The 26,605-nt window shown below is 39.6% G+C and overlaps 1 protein-coding gene across 5 annotated transcripts in view; it reads left to right on the plus strand.

Annotated features, from left to right (window-relative positions):
- VEZT (vezatin, adherens junctions transmembrane protein) overlaps window positions 1-26,605 on the plus strand; it is a gene marked incomplete at its 5' end in the record, with an annotated part of 73,053 nt that overhangs the window by 40,486 nt on the left and 5,962 nt on the right. Inside the window, 8 exons of one of the 5 annotated variants that reach the window (XM_081084451.1) lie at window positions 271-357; window positions 4,522-4,697; window positions 7,991-8,266; window positions 10,941-11,078; window positions 11,927-12,074; window positions 16,796-17,127; window positions 21,281-21,474; window positions 25,038-25,138. In XM_081084451.1, coding sequence (XP_080940577.1) covers window positions 271-357; window positions 4,522-4,697; window positions 7,991-8,266; window positions 10,941-11,078; window positions 11,927-12,074; window positions 16,796-17,127; window positions 21,281-21,474; window positions 25,038-25,138 — 1,452 coding nt within the window. Of the gene's footprint in view, window positions 1-270; window positions 358-1,544; window positions 1,683-4,521; window positions 4,698-7,990; window positions 8,267-10,928; window positions 11,079-11,926; window positions 12,075-16,795; window positions 17,128-21,280; window positions 21,475-25,037; window positions 25,139-26,605 lie in introns of those variants that run through there. The other 4 variants (XM_081084452.1, XM_081084450.1, XM_081084454.1 and 1 more) reach the window with 4 other exon arrangements.

The following is a 26,605-nucleotide window of genomic DNA, read 5'->3' on the forward strand; positions in this document are numbered from 1 at the left end:
CAAGACTCATTTCAAACTTACTGAATCTGAACCTTCAGTTTGGGGCCCAGGAATATGTTTCTAACTAAAATCAAATCCATGTGATTTTGATATGTAAGTAAATTTGGGAACTAATAAGGAGGCTGAGACATACTGACAAAACATAGAACCTGGATGATTTTCTTTCTTACCCTGATAAAAACTGTGATTCATTAGATGTAATTATTTGAAGTTTTTCTGCTATCTGGTTGTAGTTTAATAATCCTATGTAATGTCATTCATCTCCTTTAGCGAGGCATCCTGATAAAAGTGGCTGAAACCATCAAAAGTTGGATTTTTTCTCATTGCAATAAGAAAGATGATTTACTTCACAAATTGGTGAGTGTTTGTTTTACTTTTTTTTGTCAATATTCAGGGCTCTAGCTTATTAGTGACAAAATTGGTAAATCAGAATTTGTCTTGCTACTGATTTGGGCAGTGATTAATTTTTATTAGCAATTCTGGGCAGTTCTACAAAAGGAGATTTTCCACTTCATGAACTGTTAAAGTTGTTTGTGTCTCCTAAGAAAAAAAAAGAAAGAAAATTCTTCAATAATTTGGGATCTTTGAATTTGGACTCCGTATTATTTCATACTTCCACTGGTAAGAGGTTATTAGTCACTTACTTAGAATATTCTTGGTAGTTATTGAAACCTTATTTGTTAGAGTACTATTTTCCACTGCCATCTTCCTCCATTGACAGATATTTCTCATAGTAATGAAGGGATTAGGAATATATCCATTAGTGGGATCTTCTCCTTTTTCGTTAGGAACTTGACTGTCTTTATCCTTATCCCACAACCAATGATTATAAAGTTTAGGCAAAATCAAAAGTGGCTCCTCCCTAATTTATTTATCATTAATCTGACAACTTCAGATTATTTTATTTTGTTAATTTATTTACCATTGTTTGACAACTTCATATGTAAAATTTAGTCTCCAGGACTGATAAATCACAGAATTTTCCAAATACTTGGAATAGTCAACATTGATAGTCTTTGTGATTCCTGTGAGGCTTGCTTTTTTTTCTTCTCTCTGCTGTAGTATATCTGTTGCTTGACCTCTTGTCCCCCAAGAAGGAGTACCTCAAGTTTTTACATCCTGACAATACAAAATTGAAGTGATAAAGCTCTTCTCCTGGCTCTCGGTAGGAGAAGTCAGGTTACAAGTAAGCAGGCTTTCAGGATCCTCTGCTGGCCTATGACCCTAAGATAATAATAATTATTCTTATAAATTATCATTTATAAAAAAATGTTTACAAAGTGCTTTCACATTTTGATTTGGCAATCTAAACACTGTAAGGTTTGGTGCACTTACCAGCTGGAAATCCTGAGGTTCAGACCACTCAATTTGATTTAAGAATACTGATTAAGTGAATTATTCAAGAATCAGCTAGAAAGTGATAGAGTCAGAATTTGTATTCTGATCTCCTGGTTTCTAAGCCCAGGCTCTGTACTATAATGCACTACCTCTCTAGCTTAAGTATGTTTTGACTGACTACAATTACTTTTTTAACAATCCAAAAGGGCAAGTTCTCTGTTCAGGGTTTCATCTTTGTGGGTGTGTTGAGAAGGTCAATGAAGTATCTTGTCATCTACGTAGAATACCATCTCTATCCAGGTGGAGCCATCCTCATTCTTCAATGATACTAGGACTGTGATCAGGTACATGGATCCATATACATTTTTCAGTGGTTTAATCATTGTCTATATAGTCCTGATCTTTTCATTCTGGGTTCTTTGTCACTGGCCACATATTTTATGTTTTCTTCTTAAAGTATAAAAAAAAATGCCTTTATAGCAACTATGATGGTAGTGATATTAGCACTTTTAAAGTACTTTTTAGCCTATGAAGTGCTTTCAAGTGTTATCTAATTTGCCCCTCATCAGCTTTATGAAATAGCATTATATATTTAAAAGTGTGTAAGATCATTGAAGTGTATTGATGCATAAAGAAGTTCCCTTCTCCATCCGTAGGGGCAAAAATAGAAATCTCTTTTATTCCTCAGCTGTGCTTTTCATCTCTTTCATTCCATCCAAGCAGAAATCTTCCTAAGTTACCTTCTCGTGCCATTTCTCTATTTAGATCCTTAAAAAGATTCCTATTATCTATCATTTCAAATCTAATTGATCACTTCAGCATAAAAGAGTCTGCATAAGTTGCATTAGTCTACCTTCCCAGCCTTATCCACCTTTATTTTCGTCAACCAACCCAGTCTTCCTTTTCCTTTATTCCATACCTGTTCCTGTATGTCTGTTTGTGCTATTATACTGTGGTGGAATTCCTTCCATTTTTATCTCTATTATCAGAATCTTTTCAATGAACAGTCCTAGCTCATTTTCAAGGCCTTTCCCAGAAACTTCAGCCCATTGATCTCTTATTTTCTGCAACAACCTAGTAATGATTATCTATGCTAAGATCTCTAAGTTTTTGTATGTTATGTATGCTTTTCTTTATTGTATTTTAACACTAGCAGCTAACACTTACATAGTGTTTACCGTGCACCAGACACTCCTAGTATTTTGTAAATACTGACTTATTTAATCCTCACAACAACCCTATGAAGTTGGTACTACTTATTTTGCAGATGAGGAAACTGAAAGAGTGGGTGGGATTTATAAAGGGTAAAGGGGGCCAAATATATGGTGACAGAATATGGTTTGACTTTGGGTGGTGGACACACAATGCAATATATAAATCATGTATATAACCCGTAATTAAGCTTGAATATGGATCACTGCATTCCTACTAAGTCCCCATTATAATCAGCTAGGGCTGAACTCTGTGGTGTCGGAATGATTAACTGACCAAGAAGAGCAAACCCACTGCTTTAAACCCTAGACCTAACTCTTCTATGCTAATTGCTAAAGGCTTTGCCCTTTAAAAGTTCTCTTTATTTTGCCCAGCTAGCATGGCTCCGTGGTTGAACATTGACCTATGAACCAGGAGGTCATGGTTCAATTCCCAGTCAGGGCATATGCTAGTGTTGTGGGCTTGATCCCCAGTGGGGGTCATGCAGGAGGCAGCTGTTCAATGATTCTCTCTCATCAGTGATGTTTTTTCTCCGCCCCCCCCCACCTTCCTCTCTGAAATCAATAAAAATAAAAAATATAAGTTCTCTTTGTTTTTATCTTACAATAGGGTCACTCTATTTCTAAATTTAATACAAAATAAAATTTAAAATTTTCTGACAAAGCAGTGAAGCAAAACTGACTACTAGAGACTTAAGCTTTGAAATCAGACTTCTGGAGAGCTACTTATTCTCTTTGGACTTTAGTGTTCTCCTCTATAGAATGGAGAGGAGGAGAATGTACGTCACAGCATTACTGTGAAAATTAACCTATCTGCTGTAACATTCCTAACTTCTCTCCTATCTCTACCATGAACACCCTGCGTAAAACTAATATTGATGACTTGCAATTCTACAGAAGCTTTTCTGTCTCATCTGACTCTTCCAACTCTTATATCCAGTCAGTTCTTACTCTTACTTTAAGAGTCAGCTCAAGCATAGCCTCTTATACTTTCTCTGACTTCATTGCAAGTTTTGGTACCTTTTCATAATACCCTTGGTATACATCATTGCACTGCTTTGCACATTATGTTGTAACTGTTTACTTTTTAGTCCTTCATTAAACTATGAACTCTTTAAGAGTAGAGACTTAAATGTCTTGTTCATTTTTTTGTCATTGGTATCAAGCATGGTGCCTGATATGTATATTTCTTGATAGATTGATAGAAGGAGAGAGGAATAAATGAGCTGGTATATGTGAAAGCATTTTGCAAACTATAAATGCTATGCACATGTTAGTGTGGTTTTATATTACATTCCTTAATGATGTATTTTTAATATCTGAATGTCCATTTTTATAAGGCCTTGATCCTGCTGATGTAATTCTTAGATACTGGCTATACTGTTACAGTATCCAGGGACAGCATCTTATGTTACAGAATCATATTTTCCATGTGTGTTCTAGCAACTTAATTAATTGGGCTTGACTAGACAGGTTTATTAATCTGTAGTTCACACCTTTTTATTAAAAATTTATATTTCAGCCCTAACTGGTTTGGCTCAGCGGCTAGAGCGTCGGCCTGCGGACTGAAGGGTCCCAGGTCGATTCCGGTCAAGGGCATGCACCTGGGTTGCGGGCACATCCCCAGTAGGGGGCGAGCAAGAGGCAGCTGAATCGATGTTTCTCTCTCATCGATGTTTCTAACTCTGTATCCCTCTCCCTTCCTCTCTGAAAAAAATCAATAAAATATATTTTTTTAAAAATTTATATTTCACATCTGGTAGTCCAATAATATCCACTTCAATCTTTATTATTTCACATTTACAGTGGGGGGAAAAACACCCCCCAACAGTAGATTGGATTGTTGTTTCTTCTTCTTGGAGTTTATACCGAAAATAAATACCTCTAAATTTTATTAGTACTTTAGCAGCTTAGCATTAAATGCAAAATGATGTATGCATTAATACCTCTCTTCCGGTCTTTTAATGGCAAGGATATTGGATTCCGACTCGACTCACTATATACCATCCTGCAACAGGAAGTCCTGTTACAAGAGGATGTGGAGCTGATTGAGCTACTTGATCCCAGTATCCTGTCTGCAGGGCAACCTCAACAACAGGAAAATGGACACCTTCCAACACTTCGCTCCCTGGCAACCCCTAATATTTGGTACTGTTCAGAAAACATCTATCCTTTGCTCACATATAGAGTATTCAGAGGAAATCTATCATGATGCTCCCCATTGTAAAGGCATTATAAACATCCCATACATTGTAGCATTGTAATTAATGATATGCAAAAGTTTTTAAAAAGACCTTTTAAAGTGAATACTATTTAAAATGAAGCTGGAAACAAATCCACTTTCAGCTCAATGTAATTAGTTCTGTATTTTAATAGCCCACATATATTAATGACATGTGCCAAAAAGAATCTGTCTTACCCATATACCTCTATGCACGTGTGTACATGTAGGCCTCGCTGGTTCTTTATGTTTCTTTATAGTTAATAGATTATATCATAATCACACTGTAAAGACGACGAGCATAGGCATGGAGGTAAATGAGCACCTCTTGCTTTATTGGCTGAGAAGAGATCATCCTATATAATAAAGAGGGAATATGCAAATTGACTGTCACTCCGACACAAAGATGGCTGTGCCCACAGCGGAGGCGGGGTTTCCGTAACACAAGATGGCTGCACCCACAGCGGAGGCTGAGTTCCCTTAATGAGCAATCAGCAGGGACCTGAGGCTGCGCCACCTCCCCCTACCCCCATGGGGACCTCAGGCCGCACCCTCCCCACCTGGCAGGGCTTGACGGGGTACCTCAGGCCACGCCCCCCACCTTGGCACCTGGCTAGGGGACCTCAGGCTGCGCTCCCCTCCCCATCACTGGGCCAGGGGACCTCAGGCTGTGCCCCCCACCCTGGCGCCAGGCTGGGGGACCTGAGGCCATGCCCTCCACCCAGTGGGGCTTGACAGGGGACCTCAGGCCACACCCTCCGCCCTGGCGCCAGGCTGGGGGACCTCATGACGCACCCCTGGCTCTGGCACCAGGCCAGGGGACCTGAGGCCACACCCCTTGCCCTGACAGCAGGCCAGGGAACCTGAGGCTGCACCCCCTGCCCAGCGGGGCTTGACAAGAGTGGAACTGGCTGGATCTGGATTTAGCCCAATGGGGGTGGCTAGCTGGGTCTGGGTCTCGCACGATTTTGAGATGCACGTGGGTGGGCAGGGACTTGACTCTGGCTCCCGTGGTGCACCCCAGGCTCTGACAGAAAGAAGATTTTCATATACATTTTACTAATTTTCTTTCATCTCTGACACTTCTATTATGGAGAAAGGGCAAATAGCAATATTAAAATATTTCCTTTAATTAAACCCCTTTTAATGTGTACGAATTTTGTGCACCAGGCCACTAGTAAGGAACATAGTCTAATGATTTACACTATCCTAAAACTTTCCAACCACTTTAAATATTTGGATCTAATGAAAAAGTCCCAGGATAATTTGTTTAAAAAAAAGAAAGAGGAATGGTAAAAAGGGATTTTATATGTACACTAGAGGCCCGGTGCACAAAAATTTGTGCACTCGGGGTGAAGGGGGGGTCCCTCAGCCCAGCCTGTGCCCTCTCGCAGTCTGGGAACACTCGAAAGATAACGACCTGCTAGCTTAGGCCTGCTCCTGGGTGGCAGAGGGCAGGCCCAATCCCTAGGTGCAGCCCCTGGTCGGGCTCAGAGCAGGGTCTATTGGGGAGTTGGGGCGCTGCCCCCTGTTATGCACAGAGCAGGGTGGATCGGGAGGTTGCACTGCCACCCCTAGTCACGCTCAGGGTAGGGCTGATTGGGGGATTGGAGCACCGCCCCCTGTCACACTCAAGGCAGGGTCGATGGGGAGGTTGCGGCGCCACCCCCTGTCACTCACAGAGCAGGGCCCATCAGGGGGGTTGGGGCTCCATACCCTGTCATGCACAGAGCAGGGTCGATCAGGGGGTTGGGGAGCTCCCCCCTGTCACACACAGAGCAGGGCCGATCAGGGGGTTGAGGAGCTCCCCACTGTCACTCACAGAGTAGGGCCGATAGGGGAGTTGGGGCACCGCCCCTTGTCACACAGAGCAGGGCGGATCAGGGGGTTAGGGCGCCACCCTCTATCACCCACAGAGCAGGGCCGATCAGGGGGTTGGGGCGCCGCCACTGTCACACTCAGGGCAGGGCCGATGGGGAGGTTATGGCTCTACCCTGTCACATACAGAGCAGTGCCCGTGGGATGGGGGGGGTGGTTGGGGCACCACACCCTGTCACACACAGAGCAGGGCTGCTCAGGGGGTTGGGGCGCTGCACCCTGTCACACACAGAGCAGGGCCAAGCAGGGGGTTGGGGAGCTCCCCCCTATCAGGCACAGAGCAGGGCTGATCAGGGGATTGGGGCGCCTTCCCCTGTCATGAACAGAGCAGGGCGGATAGGGAGATTGTGGCCCCGCCCCCTGTCACACACAGAGCCACAGGGCGATCAGGGGGTTTGGTCACTGCCCCCTGTCATGCTGATCCCAGTGCCGGGAGGCCTCGTGGCTCCACTGATCCCGGTGCTGGGAGGCATATTACCCTTTTACTATATAGGGTAGAGGCCTGGTGCACAGGTGGGGGCCGAATGGCAGAACGACCGGTCGCTATGATGCACACTGACCACCAGGGGGCAGACACTCAATGCAGGAGCAGCCCCCTGGTGGTCAGTGCACTCCCACAGGGGGAGCGCTGCTCAGCCAGAAGCTTGGCTCACAGCTGGAGAGTGTAGCGGTGGTGGTGGGAGCCTCTTCTCCCTCCACGGCAGCGCAAAGGATGTCCGACTGTCGGTTTAGTCCCATTCCCAGCAGGGAGCAGGCCTAAGCCGTCAGTGGGACACCCCCTGAGGGCATGAATTTTGTGCACCAGGCCTCTAGTGCAAAATAATATTGAATATCAACTGTGATTGAAAAAATTAAAAAAAATTTTCTCTAAGTCATTTCAGAAGGCACCAATTTCTTATGTCCTTTACCTAAACTTATTACTCAGGTTTTAATACCTAAGGACCATTGTCTAGTTGCTAGATATTTCAAAACTATTTCACATGATTTTTTTAAATATGTTTTTAGTCATTTCAGAGAGAGGAAGGGAGAGGAAGAGAGATAGAGACATCAATGATGAGAGAGAATCACTGATCAGCTGCACATCCTCCACTGGGGATCAAGCCCTCAACCCGGGCATGTGCCCTGACTGGGAATTGAACCCGCAACCTCCTGGTTAATAGGTCGATGCTCAACCACCGAGCTATGCCAGCCAGGCCATGGTTTTTCTTAATGTCATTTTTTTAAGCCATATGTTTCAAAGAAGATGGAATTTTATTTTAGGAAACCTAATTTACTGATTAAATAACTCATCTTTCTCTTTTCTAATGAGTATTTTTTCTTTCTTTTTTTCTCTCTATTATAGGGATGTCTCAATGCTATTTGCCTTCATTAGTTTGCTTATTATGCTTCCCACTTGGTGGATTGTCTCTTCCTGGCTGGTATGGGGAGTGATTCTATTTGTTTATCTGATCATAAGAGCTCTGAGATTATGGAGGACAGCCAAACTACAATTAACCCTAAAAAAATACAATGGCCGTTTGGAAAATGCTGCAGCAAATAGCCGAGCTTTTACTAATCTTGTGAGAAAAGCTTTACGTCTCATTCAAGAAACTGAAGTCATTTCCAGAGGATTTACACTGTGAGTTCATTTTTTATTTTATTTTTAAATAATTCTTTTTTATTACATAGTTAAATTAGAATATTTACTACCTATTTTCATTTTTGTATTGCTTTTATAGGAAAAAAGTGGGTTTCTCTTTAGCACTTATTAAAGTCTATTAACTGCTCACTAAAGGAATAATATGTTAGATTTAATATGTAATATGATTCTGCTTATCTACTTTGAGAAACCAAAGTGCTTTGAGAATCATGATTATGTCTGTGTGTTACCTGTAATTTTATGAGATAATGTAGAAAGGGAACCTACCATTGAACCCAGCATACAGTTACCCAATAAATGCTTGTTTCCTTTACTTCCTGTCAGATACTCTGTGTCCTCAGTTTAATTGATAGCTGTATCTGACATGAATTCATTTTGAAAACTCTTGCCCTGTATTAATAATGTTCTTTAGGTAAATGTTAGTAGATATTATGGCACCAATATTGTCAGAATATCATGCAAGTAATGATGTTTCACATTCCCACGAGAAATTAAATATTCACCAGTCTAGCTGTAAGTGTATTAAGCTGCAGGTTATACTGGTTATTTATTCCATTATTAAAGGAAAAGTTATATTTACTCAACAGCAGTTTATTAGTTATAGAGCAGATGTCCTTCCATCTGGCTCTCAAGCTTGATTGCAGTACACCAGACTGCCTGCTAAACACTAGCAGATGATGGTTGTATTGTAGTATATATGTAATAATTTATATAACATGTAACCTTTGCAATCTATAAGTGGGAGAAAGTATGATGAAGTATATGGTGAAGAATAATTATTGCTCTTAATTATCGTTATATCTGGAAAATTATGAAAAGGGAGAGCAGAAGACCCTTTGGTAGTCATCACATCTTTTACTGTGCTCTGCTCTAGAACAGTACTGAAATGATCTTGGCATAAAAGCTGTATTTGAAAAATCACGAACAGGGAAGTGGAAGAATCTCCAGTAGTCATCTCTTTCTTCACTGTTGTGTTCTGAAACAGTATTTTAAACAATCCCAAGACATAAGAGATGTTTTATTACTTTTCTTTCTGCTCAATTCAAAATGGAACAGTCCTCGGTATTTGTTTATTTTTGTTCTTCCGTTGTTCACTTCTTTTTGACTGAGCAGAGCAGTTTTTAAGTTATTTGAGTATCAAGTTTTAAAAGTTAAAAAATCACACTAAGAATAAGAGTGGCTTTTCATTCTTGACTTGCACAGGACTTTACTGAGAGAACTGACTGCCTAATGATTAAGCAAAGTGCTGTGGTTTGTTCATTTAATGCTTGGGCATGCATAGAGGGTTCTGTGCCTTTTGTCATTGTCCACCTTTTACAAACATATGTATAGAATAGGCATGAAGAGCTAAATTGGGTCAGTTAGACATGATTTGCCTCCAGATTTTGACTTCTATCTATTCAGATGCAGACAGGCAGAAGAAATGTTGGAAAAAATTATGCTTCACTTGTCTTCATCTAATTGGATAATTGATTGAAAAAATTATGAGCAATAATAGATCTTGAATCATAATATTTTTAGTTTTTAAAATTCATTCAGTAAATAAAATGGAGTACAAACAATAGTGCCATATATTGAAAAAAATGAGTACTGTTTTGTTCTGCCTCTGTTTGTCTGCTCTAGCAAATAATTTAACCTTCTTTGCTTCATTCCTTTATTTTAAAATAAGCCAGCAGTCATTGTCCTGTGGTTGTTTTTTTAATAGCTTTCCAATGCCTGAATATATTTTAGTTTGATTTAACATTTTTAAAGTTTTGAGTTAGATGTCTTATTTTACAAATGTGTGGTTATAGTGTAAGAAATGTATAAATTCCAATATTTTGTTTTGCTATTGGGAGAGGTTAATGGTTAGGTGAAAAAAAAAATACTCTTATCTAATAACTATTCATAGTTTCATTTATAAAAGCATAATGTATTATATGTCATTGTTTCAAATAGATACTCCCCACTTAGCTTTTGGAAAGTGCTATGAAATGTGCTTCCTCTTGAACAGTTTTGAGAGTAGCTATGCAACTACAGAGTAACCTTTACTTTGCCTTTCTACTTGCATTCCCCTGTTGGCCACTGGTCCTGTTTTCTTTCTGCGGCCCCTACTTCATTTTGAGTAGGTAAGTGCCAGTGGCAGCAGGTGGGTAAGTCATTTTACCCTACTTTTATGAATGTACAGAATGCATTCTGTACAAGTGGCCAAAAACATGATTAATGAACATATATGAATGCACATTAAGATGTGAAAGTGTTTATAATTAAAGCTTTTATACTTACTGTAGATAAAGGCTTGGAAACTAAATGTAAAGTAGTACCACTTTAGTATGTTTTAGCAGGTAGAATGTCTATATTAAAAAGTTACATTTTTTTACATAAATATTCCTACATTTCTATATTTCAATTATAATGTTTTCGTTTCTTCATATCAGAGGAAGCCATTACTCTGAGATTTAAATTTTTCATTTGTCTTTTTCTGGTGACTATATATGTATCAGGGAAATGGCTATTTATGAGACCTGAGTGGGGTTACTGATAAACATTTTCTAATAAAAATCATGAAAAAGGATTTTTTTCTAAACTTAATAGAATTATGGATTTAGGAAACAAAAACTTTAGGACACCTGTACAGTTGTATCACATTTTACTTTTCAAGTTTGCTTGACAGGGTCAGTGCTGCTTGCCCATTTAATAAAGCTGGACAGCATCCCAGTCAGCATCTCATCGGTCTTCGGAAAGCTGTCTACAGAACTGTAAGAGCCAACTTTCAAGCAGCAAGGCTGGCTACCCTATATATGCTGAAAAAATATCCTTTTTTGTCTAAATTTAAGAATAAGATATGTTTCCAGAGTGCTGAATATAGATATTATAGTTGCATCCTGTAAAGTTAACTGTAAACTGAAATTGCTTATTTTGAAGCTAATTTCTATCAGCACTTCTATTTTAAAACTGGAAATGTATTCCAAGGGGGAAAGGCAATAACAGACAAGAAGATAGTTGTTCTCTCGTGTGGTTCATTTTTAATAAGGAAAAAAACTTGAAATCCCTCCCTTTACTGGTCCAAAGAATAAATTCAAAAGACCTGGCTTTGCTAGGCCTGGCTTTTTTTTTTTTTTTTTTTAAATTACTGAACATGGCAAATTTGTGTCATGACATGGAAATAAACTGGCAACAGGAAATCTTTCTCCTTTCACAAAACAAAGGCCCTAGAGTCAAATCGGCAACATTTAAATTTTGGCCATATCAGTTATTGCCTAGGTGACCTTAAGCAAGTTTCTTAACTCTCTGTACCTTTCTTTATTCATTTTTAAAATGTCAATACTAACACAATCTTACTGACTGTGTTTTTGTTGAAATCAAATGAGTTAGTGCATATAAAGTGTTTAGATAGTGTCTGATACAGAGAATACATGACAATAAGTCAGTCACTTAAATTTACTAAATAAAAAAATTATTTCTATTAGTCAGGAAATAAAGGTATGTAATATCTTTATTTTATTTATGATTCATAAATAAATTATGAGTAAGTGGAATGCAAAGATTACTTTTGTAGGTCGATGCTCAACCATTGAGCCATGCTGGTTGGGCTGGGCAGTCTTAATGTACCTTGTATGTTTTATGAAGACTTTGTTGATTGCCTTAACCTAATTTAACCTACCCCCTGAACTCTGAGAGTGACAATGTAACCAACTACATCTGTGTGGTGCCTTTTAAGGAGCTGGGCCTTGGACTTAGTGAAGAGCAGATTTCAGAAGAGGAAGCACATAACCTTACAGATGGTTTCAGCCTGCCTGCATTGAAGGTAATCCACTGGTAGAATGGAAGGAAGGGCTGAGGAAGAGATAGATGCTCTTGGATTGTACCTGTGCTTTTTGAACACAAATGGTGCACCTGTTCTCTTTTATTATTTGCTGATTACTATTACTGCAATAACCTTACTGATGTTTGTGAAGCTGCCTTTAAAATTGGAGAACATCATAAAGATTGGAAAAGAAGATCCTTATAGTTTGATATCAAAATACTCATAATTCTTTTTTTTAATCCTCGGCCAAGGAATGAGAATATTTTTCCCATTGATCTTTTAGAGAGAGTAGGGGGGGGGGGGGGTGGAGAGAGAGAGAGAGAGAGAGAGAGAGAGAGAGAGAGATCAATTTGAGAGAAACACATTGATTGGTTGCCTCCTACATATGGCCCGACCAGGGCCAGGATGGAGCCTACACCAAGGTACGTGCCCTTGACTAGAATCGAACCCAGGAACCTTTGGTCCACAGACCGACACTCTATCCCCTGAGCCAAACCAACTAGGGCTCCATTTTGTCTTGAGACTGCATAAACTTCTACATCTTTAAATTTTTCATATTCACATAAATGTTCTAAATCTGTTTGTTTTTCTTCTCTCTTACCTGAAATCTGCCCTGACTTATTCTTATCCTCATTCTAATCCATCTTACAGCTTAAGCTAGAAACCTGCACACTAACCATCTTATCCCTCCTTTTACTCCTCACATCCGGTCTGTCATCATAATTTTGTGTCAGTTCTACCTTCAAAATATATTTTAAATTCATCTATTTTTTCTGGGTTCTTCCCCACCATCCTACTCCTGAATGCCATCACCTTTTACCTGAGCTGCTTCAATTGTTTTCTTACAGGTTTTTTTAATTCCCTAAAGTTGTTTGTTTCAGAATGCAATTTGACATACAAAGAGCCTTTAAAATAATATATGCTTTGAATCAGTAATTCCACTTCTGCAAATCTTTCTTAAATAAATTATTCCAAATATAGTCAAGTTTTATGTACCAAGTTGCTTATTAGCTTTGTTTACAGTAGCGGAAATGAACAGAGCCTAAATGCACAGCAATTAAGGAATAGTTGCATGAATTATGGTAAATCCACATGGTGGACCATTGTGTAGTAACTACAGTTTGCTTTTGAAGATTTTTTAAAAACTTGGGGAAATGTATGTTAAACCAGTGAAGCAATTAGCACACAAAAATGTATATATAGTATGGCCACAACTCTGTCTTTACAAAAAGACTAATAGAAAATACCAAGACACCAATAGCTACCTTTAGGATGGTCACATTGTAGAAAATTCCATTTACTTCCAAATTCAGTACAATTTGAGATTCTTAAGAAAAAACAGGGATTTTGGAATTGAGCAGACCCAGGTTTATATTTTAGCTCTGACACTAACTTTTGACCTTGAATAAATTATTATTTGAATTTGCCTCAACTGTAAAAAGGGCCACCATACCTGCCCTACAAGGTGTTAAATGAGAAGACATATGAAATACCGACAGTGAAGCTTGTCATATAATGGGTACCATACGCGGTAATAGCTATTATTGTTTACACTTTTGAAATATTGTTTTTAAAAGCTTATTAAATCTTGGATTGTATTTCAGCTTAAGTATGGGCAGCAAAGAGAAAAAGTGACTCCCCTAGAGTCAGACTTTCCAGGTTTGACTCGTTCCATCACTTGACGGTGAATGTGTTCTTGAGCAAATCCCTGTTTCTGTGTTTATAAAAATGGGATAATCATAATGCTTACCTCTGAGGGATTTGATAAATGCCTGGGATAGAGTGATTAATAAATGTTAGCTGATTTTTTTAATTGCTTCTAATGGGATCTACTCTAAAATGTGAGGCTTGTTCTCTTTTATCTCCCCACCCTAATTCCAATACTGCTGGTTGTAGCTGGACCCCTTTTGCTCACCCATGTTGTTTTAAAGACTAACTTTAGTATTTTGATTTTTCCTTTATTTTGACATATAACTAATCTATAACCGAACTTCATGTATTGCATTCTTACCAGGAACATCAACCTCTGAAAGTTGCCTTATCTTGGACCTATAGTGTATAAACTGCTGGAAACCCCTGTGACACTTAAAAATTGTATTTTGCCTTGTACATTTGCCATTGTACCCAAAAGAAAGTTGTGGTTTTTTTTTAACAGATTTTGTATAAATTTTAAAAGAAAATTCTCAAAAGAGCAGCACTAATTAAAGATTTTTTTTATGTAGTGAAAGATGGTTTACAAATAAATCAGGACCTTTTGTTTTCTTCTGTAATTTTCATGGTGTCCATAAAGAAAATACATTTTGGCTTTATTATTTTTTTTCACCTATATTCCCTCAGGAAAACTTTGCAATCCTGAGAAGACATATAAAATATTTAGTACAGAGTCCTTATCCCTTCTTCTTATTGTTTAAATTTTTAACTAGTTTTTAAAGTTATTATGAAGTAATATATTTCCTGCTTTAAAAAATAAATCCACATTTTTAAAAAATGCTTTACATAAAAATTTCCTATTTGTTCATAAATTATGGTTATCCCCTCATCCAAAGAACAAACAGAAATATATATATATAATTTTGAGTTTTGGTTTGATTGGATAATATGGTAGTGATTAAATAATAAATTAGTATTTTAAAAGTGGCAGTAAGCTATGCCCACTTGATTGTTTCGGTTGCTGTGGCCAAAACTCTGGAATCATTCTTCATAACACTTTTCCTCCCATAAACAATTTGTCAAGAGATTTTGTCGGTTCTACTTTCACAATATATCCAGGGTCCAACTACTACTCACCTGTTACCACTAACCACTGTGGTACAAGCTACTAGTAACCCTTACCTGAATTATTATAATAACCTCCTAACTGGTCTCCACTTCTACTCTCACCTCCTTATCTTCTCTCAACACAGCAGCCTGAATGGGCTTGTTAAAGCATAATTCAGATCGTATAACTCTGCTGCTCAGAACCTTTCAGTGGCTCCTCATTTCTCTTAGAGTAAAAGCCAGAGCTATTTCAGTACCTTCATCACTTACCTCACTCCTCCTTGCTTACTGTACCCCAGTCACACTGACCTTGTTCCTCAGATGTGCCACGTCCTCTCCTACTAAATAACTGCAGTTGAACCTCCTGTTCCCTAGAATTCTCTTCCCTGATGATAGTTTCATGGCTTAATTCTGGATCGCACTTTTTTAGAGACATTCCTGGCCACCCCATCCCTCCACCTCTCCACCTCCCTAGCCCCCATTACCTTCCCCCATGTAAACACACATACAGTACACACTCGCTATTCCCCTTCTCTGCTGTATTTTTCCTCATAGCACATCAACCAAGAAACTCTGTCTTTTACTTGTTATTATGTATTGCCCCCCCCCCCCACTTGAATATAAGCTCCATCAGGGCAAGGATTTTTTTAATTTTTCACTTTTGTTCAAAGCTATATTATCAGCATATAGAATAAAGCCTGGTACATCATAAGTGCTCAAAAAATACTTGCTGAAAGAACCAATATAGGGATAAAGAAAATCATTATAGTCATGAATTTAATGGTTAAATAAGACCTATGAGGTAAGCTTGTTTATATTCAAGAATTCCTAGGTAAATGTCTTTAGCAATTTGGAAATTTGACCTTGCTTATTTATTTTTTTATTTTTTTGACCTTGCTTATTTAAAAAAAAAGCTCAATGGTAAAATAGGTTTACATTAAATTATCTTATTATTTGCCTAATTTTAATGTTCAGTTAATAAAACAATCTAAATAATGTTCACTTTCCTGGTTGTGAAAAATTGGAAATCTAAATTTGTTCATTCCTCTTTGTTGTATGCCAATTCTTGTTCATAATAGATTGTTTCTTCATGTTTGTTTGTTTCTTTGTTTTGGAGATATTATCCTCCTCTAGAATAGGACTTATACCTACAGAAATCCTTTACTGCCTGAAGTCAGGGGTTGTCTCTCAAGAATGGGTTTTGGCCTTAGCCAGTTTGGTTCAGTGGTTAGAGTGTCAGCCTTCGGACTGAAGGGTCATGGGTTTGATTCCGGTCAAGGGCATGTACCTTGGTTGCAGGCTCGATCCCCAACCTATCGGGGCATGTGCGAGAGACAGCCAATCAATGTGTCTCTCTCACATCAGTGTTTCTCTTTGTCTCACCCCCTCCCTTCCACTCTCGAAAAATCAATGCAAAAAATATCCTTGGATAAGGATTAACAACAACAAAAGAAGGGGTTTTAAATTTCTTGTGCTAGACACTCCTAAGTATGAACACTCTGGGACTGATTTTTATGTTATTTTTTAACTATTTCCTAGCCAAAACAATGGTGTAATTTTGAACCCCAAACTCTGGGTCCATCAATAACTCATTTCTTTGAACTTATATAGCTCTATCATTCCTACTGTTTTCATTTCTCCTTTGTGTAAAATTTTAAAATAATTAATCAATATTTACTTCTAATACATGTGTCTCAATCTATCAACACTTTCCTTCTAGATTAGAACTGTACCAAGTTATATTTTGGTATTTCCTGCTATATTGGGATCAGAAGTTCCCATGTGCAATGACTACATAATTTGATATAAAATTCTTGGCTAATCTTAGAGTTAACTCAAGCTCAACTATATCCATTACTTATGATAAAGTGGAAAATTTAAACCAGAAGTTAAATTTGTAGTTTGTTTTGAATGTTGGCCAATATTTTTTATTGATCTAGTTCTTTTTTTCTTTTTTTTTTTAGGTTTTGTTCCAACTCTGGGTAGCACAGAGCTCAGAGTTCTTCAGACGGTTAGCCCTATTACTTTCTACAGCTAATGCCCCTCCTGGGCCCTTACTTACTCCAGCACTTTTGCCTCATCATATTTTATCTGATGTGACTCAGGGTCTACCTCATGCTCATTCTGCCTGCTTGGAAGAGCTTAAGCGCAGCTATGAGTTTTATCGATACTTTGAAACTCAGCACCAGTCAGTACCCCAGCGTTTATGCAAAACTCAACAGAAGTCAAGAGAACTGAATAATGTTCATACAGCAGTACGCAGTTTGCAGCTCCATCTGAAAGCATTACTGAATGAGTAAGTTTAGAAGCTATATAAGGAAATGTCCCCATGATTAGCAAGCTTCACTCTTGGGCTATTGTGGTTCTTGGCTTGTGTCCTAGCTAGAGAGAAGCAGCAAAATGGAGACATACAGCATGAAAGACGGTTTATACTTACAAACAGAGCAGAGAAGCATGATTTATAAGTACTATAATTCGGTACATTTATAATTTTTACTTTTCTTGATTTCAACAGACAACCTAGAAAAATAGGACAAAAGCAGATGTTCATTCTATTTGAGAGCTGAAATGGAGAAGTTTACAAAGAATGAGTTTAACTCTCTTTAGGTAGGGCTCTTAAACTGGAGCCTGCACTCTAGGAGAATATCTGCCAACACTGGAAAAATAAATTATAAGAGGCGTTGTTATCCTATCTAATAAAAGAGAAACATGGTAATTAGCGTACGACCGCTACCCTTCCCATTGGCTAATCAGGGCAATATGCAAATTAACTGCCAGCCAAGATGGCGGCCGGCAGCCAGGCAGCTTAAAGCAAACATGAGGCTTGCTTGCTCCAGCGATGGAGGACTCCAACGTTCCCCGCCTGCCTTGCCAGCCTCTCAGCTGCAACTCTAAGCAACTATGTTGCAAATGTAGAAGCTAAACAAAACCCCAGAAACCTGCGTTAGTCAGCTGGGCTTCAGCCAGCAGGACCGCAACATTGTTTCAAATACAGAAGGTAAACAAAGGCCAGAAACCTGCTTTCAGCAGCCAAGCCTCAGAGCTAAAGCTGGCCCAGAATAAAAAAGAAAAAGAAAAAAAGGAGCGGTTGGGAGCTTCAGTCACCCCCAGCCTGAAAACAGCCCTCAGCCCCTCACCCAGACTGGCCAGGCACCCCAGTGGGGGCACCCACCCTGAAGGGTGTGTGACCAGCTGCAAACAGCCATCATCCCCTCACCCAGGCTGGCCAGGCACCCCAGTGGGGACCCCCACCCTGATCCAGGACACCCTTCGGGGAAAACCAGCAGGCACCCACCCGTGCACCAGGCCTCTACCCTATATAGTAAAAGGGTAATATGCCTCCCGGCACCGGGATCAGCGTGACAGGGGGCAGCGCCCAAACCCCCTGATCGCCCTGCGGCTCTGTGTGTGACAGGGGGTGGGGCCACAACCTCCCTATCCACCCTGCTCTGTTCGTGACAGGGGAAGGCGCCCCAACCCCCTGATCAGCCCTGCTCTGTGCCTGATGGGGGGAGCTCCCCAACCCCCTGCTGATCACCCTCCGGCTCTGTGTGTGACAGAGTGTGATGCCCCAACCCCCTGATCGGCCCTGCTCTGTGTGTGACAGGGTGCGGCGCCCCAACCCCCCCCCCCCCCCCCACGGGCTCTGCTCTGTGTGTGACAGGGTAGAACCATAACCTCCCCATCAACCCTGCCCTGAGTGTGAGAGTGGCGGTGCCCCAACCCCCTGATCGGCCCTGCTCTGTGGGTGATAGAGGGAGGCGCCCCAACCCCCTGATGGGCCCTGCTCTGTGCGTGACAGGGTACAGAGTCCCAACCTCCCTGATGGGCCCTGCTCTGTGAGTGACAGGGGGAAGTGCCCCAACCCCCTGATTGGCCCTGTTCTGTGCGTGACAGGCGCCGCAACCTCCCCATCGACCCTGCCTTGAGTGTGACAGGGGGAGGTGCCCCAACCCCCCAATCGGCCCTACCCTGAGCGTGACTGAGGGTGGCATCACAACCTCCCAATCGCCCTGCTCTGTGCATGATAGGGGGTGGCGCCCCAACTCCCCAATCAGCCCTGCTCTGAGCCCGACCAGGGGCTGCACCTTGGGATTGGGCCTGCCCTCTGCCACCCGGGAGCAGGCCTAAGCCAGCAGGTCGTTATCTCCCGAGGGGTCCCAGACTGCGAGAGGGCACAAGCCAGGCTGAGGGACACCCCCCCCCCAAGTGCACAAATTTTTGTGCACCCGGCCTCTAGTATATATATAGTTAAAGAATAACACATTGCTATTTTCTAAATAAATTCAACAGATTTGGACTCTTTTTCCATAGCATAGGACATGTTTTTTTGGCCCCAGTTAGATAATACAATGTAGGGTCCATATTAGGTGATCTACTTTGAATGGAATTGCTGGCACTCTGCCTTGGTAGCAGGTATGGTGCAGAAGACAGACTTGTAGTAGGGACTGGATCAGACTAATGGTTGGATTCATGTTGTGCTGGTAATCAGGAAGGTCATCGGAATTTAATGGGTTGATATGATCATAGTTTAGGTACTTTATCCTGGATACCAGGCAAGAAGTGGAAGGGAGAGGCCATTAATCAGTTTTGTAAGACCAAAAATAAAAATGAGTCAAAAAGGCTTGAAGTCTCAGTAAAATTAAAAGGCTGGTTTACAGGACTGAAGAAGGATATGGTGTACAAAGATAGGAAGTTAAGGTCATAAAGACATTTTGAGAAAAGTTTCCACTCATCAGTTCAAGGTCTGGCATTAGGTATATAAGGCTGATGTAAAGGTTAGGGCATAAGGAAAAATTAAGACACTATGAGGCAGGAATGTTCCAGTGGTCTGTAGCAGCTATTCCAAGAAAGCGGGTGAATGTTAACCTAACTCAGCTCTGTCTGCCACAGGGAATATAGGAGGTAAGGCAGTCTTAAGGTGAGTGGGTGACAAAGGTTGAATCATCATCAGAGGAATATAATAAAAGGCTAATATGCAAATCGACCGAACAATGGAACGAACAACCAGTCGCTCTGATGCACTGACCACTAGGGGCAGATGCTCAACACAGGAGCTGCCCCCTGGTGGTCAGTGCACTCCCACAGTGAGAGTGCAGCTCAGTCACAAACTGGGCTCACGGCTGGTGAGCACAGTGGCAGTGGTGGGAGCCTGCACGGCAGCACTAAGGATGTCCGACTGACGGCTTAGGCCCGCTCTCCATGGGCCTCTAGTATATTATAATGAGAGAAGGTGGCTTAGGGAAGGAAGAGTGCTACACTGTATAGATATGAAAATGAAAAAGAGGGGCTTTGTACCTTTGTCAGGAATTGTGGATTATGATGGGAAGTATGTTCTCTATTTAAAAATGAAATATTCTATATCTTAACTAGAGAGTATACCAGTCTTTAGCTATCATATATGAATTGCTCTATAGACTGCTACCACCTTGAAATGTCATCTAAAATTGTGTTTCACTCCTTTGCCCTTGTTCCCTTTGCTATTCCCACTCTCACTTTCTTACATGAGGACATTAACCCTTTAACTGTTCTTCCTCCAGAGTGCTCATGGCTAGATGGTTCCTGAGGCATATATTTGCTTTCTCACTAACCAAAAATCTTAACTGGTTTCAGAATATAGCTGTTTAGACTGAAGTCTATATAAAGCATTCTGTAAAAAAGGTTTGCCATAATCTGACTACAGTCTGCTTTTCTGTCTTGATTTCTCCTTTTCCTTCAGTCCAGCCAAACTGTATAAATTGCCATATGCCCACAGGGAATATGGGAGATAAGGTAGAGTGACCTTCCTCATCTTTTGTACATGCTTCAATTTTATCCCTCCTTCACTGCTCCCTCAAAAGGACCTCTTCCTTAGCTACTCCCTATCTGTCCCATTGCTGGTAGCAATGTTCCCCTCTTCTGAATTCTTATAACACTATCTTTTTATCTCTCTGTGGTATACTTTTGTGCCTGGATTCAACCCAGGTTTACAACTTATCAGCTGTATGACTCTGAGCAAGTTTCTTCAACTCTCTGGACCTAATTCCTCATCTGTAAATGAAATAAAACGTTATGACTTTTTATGATAATTGTATTTTATACATATGTATAATTTATCTGATTCAGTTATGTTTCTTGTAAATAGAAGATGGGTTTAACTTGTCCTTTCAGTTCATGCCTAGTATATATGCAAGCAATATTTGTGGGATAAATATATGACACTGTTTATAAGCTTTTTAAAAAAGTGTTATAAAATACACGTAACATAAAATTTACCCTTTAATCATTTTTAACAATACAGTTCAAGGCATTAAGTATATTCACATTGTTGTACAACCATCACTACCTTCCATCTCCAAAACATTTTTAAACTTCTAAGCTTATTTCTTAAATAGGCCTTATAAATGATAAATTTTCCATTTTATATTTTAGAAATCTCCATGGTGAAACTGTTTTTCTTTATTACTCAGGGTAATAATTCTTGAAGATGAACTTGAAAAGCTTGTTTGTACTAAAGAAACACAAGAACTAGTGTCAGAAGCTTATCAAATCCTGGAACAGAAATTAAAGTTGATTCAGCCCCATGTTCAAGCAAGCAACAATTGCTGGGAAGAGGCCATTTCTCAAGTGGACAAACTGCTACGAAGAAATACAGATATAAAAGGTACCTGGGAGAGATTTCTTCCATATATTCCGCTGCAGTTAGGATTTTATTAGGTGTATTTCTTCTCCATGATGAAACTCACTTGGCAAGCCTTATTAGTTTACTAAAGAAAAAGTTGAACTTATATGGCCCTGGCTGGTGTAGCTCAGTTGGTTGGAGTGTCTTCCTGTATACCAAAAGGTGGCGGGTTTAATTCCTGGTCAAGGCACTTGCCTATGTTTTGGGTTTAGTTGTGGGAGACAACTGATCTATGTTTCTAATTTTTTTAAGTTGAACTTATATGTACAAATTAACACTGAATATAAAGTCTTGGCTCTTACTAATAAGAAAAACAGCCCTAGCCAGTTTGGTTCAGTGGATAGAGCGTCAGCCTGCAGGCTGAAGGGATAGATTTTAATAATATTATTTATTATTAGAACTTCCAGAATCTCTTTTCCAATTAAGGGTAATGATGATTTTGATATTCATGGGCCAGAAATTGAGTTTTGCTTCTAAGATGAAATTCTTACTTTACTTATTCAGAAACTTTATACAAATGTTATAATAGGTAGCACTATGTATTTGTTATTAGGGGTCTAAAATGTATTAAGTACCATTATTTAAGAGTAATACTGCTAGGTAAAAAGATAGTCTTGAAATCCTCCACAAACCTGCTTTCATTTAACCCAGATTTTGTACTTTGTTTTACTGATCTCACCAATTTCATTGTAAACATTTGGAATATTAATTTTTAAAATTTGCTATAAACTATGTTTATTCCTTCCACCTTTATGATGAAGTTAATAACAGAAATTGTATTTCTGCCAAAGATGATTGATGCTTTATTATTGTTTCATTGTTTTGTTTACAGCTAAATCTGTAATACTTTAATGTCTTAAATATGTTGAATAAGTCCTTAGATAGTAAAAGTATTTCCTTTGAAACAAGGAAATATTAATAGTACCAATAGATTTCCTTTATGTCTCAAATATAAATAGTGAGTAATTTTTCCTGCCAAGGATAATTTTGCCAAGGATTTTTTAAAAATATATTTTTACTGATTTCAGAGAGGAAGGGAGAGGGAGCTAGAAATATCCTCCTATATAATAAAGGGCTAATATGCAAATCAACCGAACAGCAGAACGACCGTTTGCTATGATGCACACTGACCACCAGGGGGCAGGCACTCAACACAGGAGCTGCCCTCTGGTGGTCAGTGCATTCCCAAAGGGAGAGTGCCGCTCAATCAGAAGCCGGGCTCACGGCTGGCAACCGCAGCAGCAGTGGCAGGAGCCTCTTCCAACTCCTCAGCAGCACTAAGGATGTTCCAAGTGGGCCGAAGTCTTCAGTCAGACATCCCCCAAGGGTTCCCAGACTGCAAGAGGGTGCAGGCGAGGCTGAGGAACCACCCCCCCCCCCACCAAGTGCACGATTTTTGTGCACCGGGCCTCTAGTCAGTGATAAGAGAGAATCATCGATCAGCTGCCTCCTGCATGCCCCCTACTAGGGATCGAACCTGCAACCAGGTTCATAGGTTGGCATTCAATCAATGAGCCACACTGGCCGGGCTTGCCAAGGATTTTTAATAGGTGCAGATATTTATGCATTTAAACTTTTTGAAATGACCCAAGTGTAGAGCTTTTGAGTACATTTTCTATAGTTTGAATTACCATTGGGTGTTAAAAGATGCATCGCACTCACTTCTCCTTAGCATACTCTGAGATGTTGAATCTTAGTCACTCACTTAAATATGATTGTTATAACTGTCTCCAATGCATTGGGCAAGTGATAAAGCAATTTCTTAATTATGCTCTGTATATGTGGCTTTTGCTTTATATAATAATGATATGAATAGAAGTAATTCACAAACTTTTCTCACTAAAATGTTCATAGTGGCCATAGCTACACAACTTTAAAATGTTTGTTTGAGCCCTGGCCGGTTTGGCTCAGTGGATGGAGCGTTGGCCTGTGGACTGAAGGGTTTCAGGTTCTATTCCAGTCAAAGGCATGTACCTTGATTAGGGGCACATCCCTAGTAGGGGGTGTGCAGGAGGCAGCTGATCGATATTTCTGACTCTCTATCCCTCTCCCTTCCTCTCTGTAAAAAATCAATAAAATATATTTTTAAAATATAAAAATAAAATGTTCATTTGAGCCTTAGCTGGGTGGCTCAGTTGGTTGGAGCGTCATCCTGTACACCAAAAGGATGTGGGTTCAATTTCTGGTCATACCTAGGTTGCGGGTTCGATCCCTGGTTGGGGTGCATATGGGAGATAACTGATCGGTTTCTCTTTCACATTGTTGTTTCCCTCTTTTTCTCCATTCCTCTCTCTCTAAAATCAGTTTTTAAAAAGGACATATATTCAGGTGAGGATTTAAAAAAATGTTCATTTGCATTTTTTAGATGCAGGTGCTTTAGTTAGCTGTATCTTGTAAAGGTACTTCAAAATTACAGGAATATCACAAGAATAGTTCACAGTACTCTTCATCCAGACTCCCCAGTTGTTGACATTCTAACACATTTGCCTTATCTATGTATCTATATGTAAATTCCTTTGGTGATATTATTCTTAACCATTTGAGAGTAAGATGCAGACATGAAACCTCATTACCTATAAATACTTCTGTTTGCATTTTTCTAATGTCCAGGTCCAGATCACACATGGCATTTAGTTTTGGTGATCTTTATTCTCTTTTAGCCTTTCTTCTCTTTCATTATAAGTATTTTGTGAAAATAATACTTTAAGATTATATAAATACCCTTTCCTCATCAAAATTTTTCCCACTGTTAAGCATACATGCACCAAATGACTCAGTAATATTATTCCTAGATATTTACCCTAGAGATATAAAAGCTTAATGTTCACACAAAAACCTATACACAAATATATATTTATAGTGGCTTTATTCATAATCACTAAAACCTAAAAGAAGCTTGTGCCCTTCTGCTCGTGAATAGATAAATTGTTACATCCATCCATATAACTGACTACTACTCGGCAATAAAAAAAGAAATAAACTGATACATCAATAAGATGGAGGAGCCTAGCCAGTTTGGCTCAGTGGACAGAGCTTTGGTCGCAGACTGAAGGGTCTCGGATTTGGGTCCAATCAAGGGCATATATCTCAGTTGCAGGCTTGATCCTTGGCCCTGGTCAGGGCACGTGTGGAAGGCAACCAATTGATGTGTCTCTCTTACATTGACGTTTCTCTCCTCTCTGTCTCTCCCCCTCCCACTCTCTGTAAAATAAAACAACAACAAAAAGATCGATGGAAGAATAATCTTGGTGAGGATTAACAAAAAAAATAATAAGATGGAGGAATCTCTAATGCATTATGCTAATCAAAAGAAGCCAGACTTAAATCACCATATACTATATGATCCCATTTATATGACATTCTTAAAATAGTAAATTTTAATAGGAACAGAAAACACATCAATGATTACTGGGAATTAGATATGGAAGGAGGAATATGGTATAAAGAGGCAGTATAAATAAATGTTTTGAGGTGAAGGAACTGTTCGGTATTTTGATTGTTAATCAGATATTCACTCATTTCTGTGTGGCCTGTTTCTTTTTAAGGCAAACCTGAAATAGCATGTGAAAGCCCACACTGTACTGTGGTACCCGTGCTGCAGCCTACTCTACACATTGCAGACAAAGATCCAATCCCTGAGGAGCAGGTAAGGGTGAAAATTGCATGTTTCCCATAAAGGAGAGTTGCACATATGAAACTTACCTATTGCTCTCTGTAAGTGACATTGTAGAATTTATGTTTCTAATGAGCTTCAAAATTACAATATAATGTATTGAATATATATCAAATCCTTCGTTCTTAGTGCCTTGAATTTTAATCCATTTTTTAGACACTTACAAGTGATAAAGCACATTAAAAAATAGTGCCTTCGCAAAGGTACCTTTCTGAGATACTGGAAATGTTTTTATCTTGATCTACCACCATGTATACAAATCTAAAAATTTTATACATTCATCTTGTGCATTTGACTGCATTTATGTTATGCCTCACTTTCGATATTGACAAAGATTTCTTTTGCTCAAGAAGTTTTCCTTAGGTCATATAGTCTATTCAGTATCCTTAATTGCAAAGGGAAATCAACCCTACTTGTTTAACAAAGAATAAATTTTTTTATAAAACATTAGATAGCCCTAACCAGTTTAGCTCAGTGGATAGAGCATCAACCTGAGGACTGAAAGGTCTCAAGTTCGATTCCGGTCAAGGGCATGTACCGTGGTTGCAGGCACATTCCCAGTAGGAGATGTGCAGGAGGCAGCTGATCGATGTGTCTCTCTCATCGGTGTTTCTAACTCTCTACCTCTCTCCCTTCCTCTCTGTAAAAAATCAATAAAATATATTTTTAAAAAATAATAATAATAAATAAAAAACATTAGGTACCTCACGGAACATTCAGAGGGCCAGGTAATCAGGCTTGAACCAGGCTGGAGTAAAAAGCTAAAATCACTCAAAAGAACTTTTACAGTGGCAACACCACTCTAAGTCACTGGGCACAGACACTGCCACTTGCTCCTTCAATGCTACCTTTAGAGCCGCTGCCTCTGGAAACTTTTTTGCCACCATTCTTACCAGAGTGGATTCCATGAGATGCCTGCTTCTTTTATAACATACTTCTGAATCAGATCTGATCCAGATACATCTGATTAGAGGATCTCAGTTGTTTGTCTGAACCATAACTGCAAAGGAGTCTGGGTAAGCAGGGATCCTTCCATCTGCCTTAGTGATATGGAGAGCCATAGATGAGGTGTTCCACAATCCTAGGAAGAGTGTTCAGACTTCCTGGAACCTCAGAAAGCACCACAAATTCTACCACAAGAGGACTAACATACCTGACCACCTCCCCAACCACCAGCCTGGCTAATTTTGATTGGTTTTGACAGAGTTAATCACGGTAACCTTTACTAGATCTGTAGAATGGTATCAAAGTAGAAAAATAACGATTGAGTTATTAAACTTCCTTACTTAAAACCCTTTATAGTATCAAATTAAGTTTTTTTAAGATGTCCACTTATCTATGTTTGCTTTATTTGCCCAACTGTGTTTTACTGACCTGTGCTAAGAGTCCTCCTTTTTTAATCTTGGAGAAGGGTAGGTGCAAATAAATGAATACTGCTAG

This window comes from Myotis nattereri (assembly GCF_964212035.1).
Source record: "Myotis nattereri genome assembly, chromosome: 2".
Classification (NCBI taxonomy): domain Eukaryota; kingdom Metazoa; phylum Chordata; class Mammalia; order Chiroptera; family Vespertilionidae; genus Myotis; species Myotis nattereri.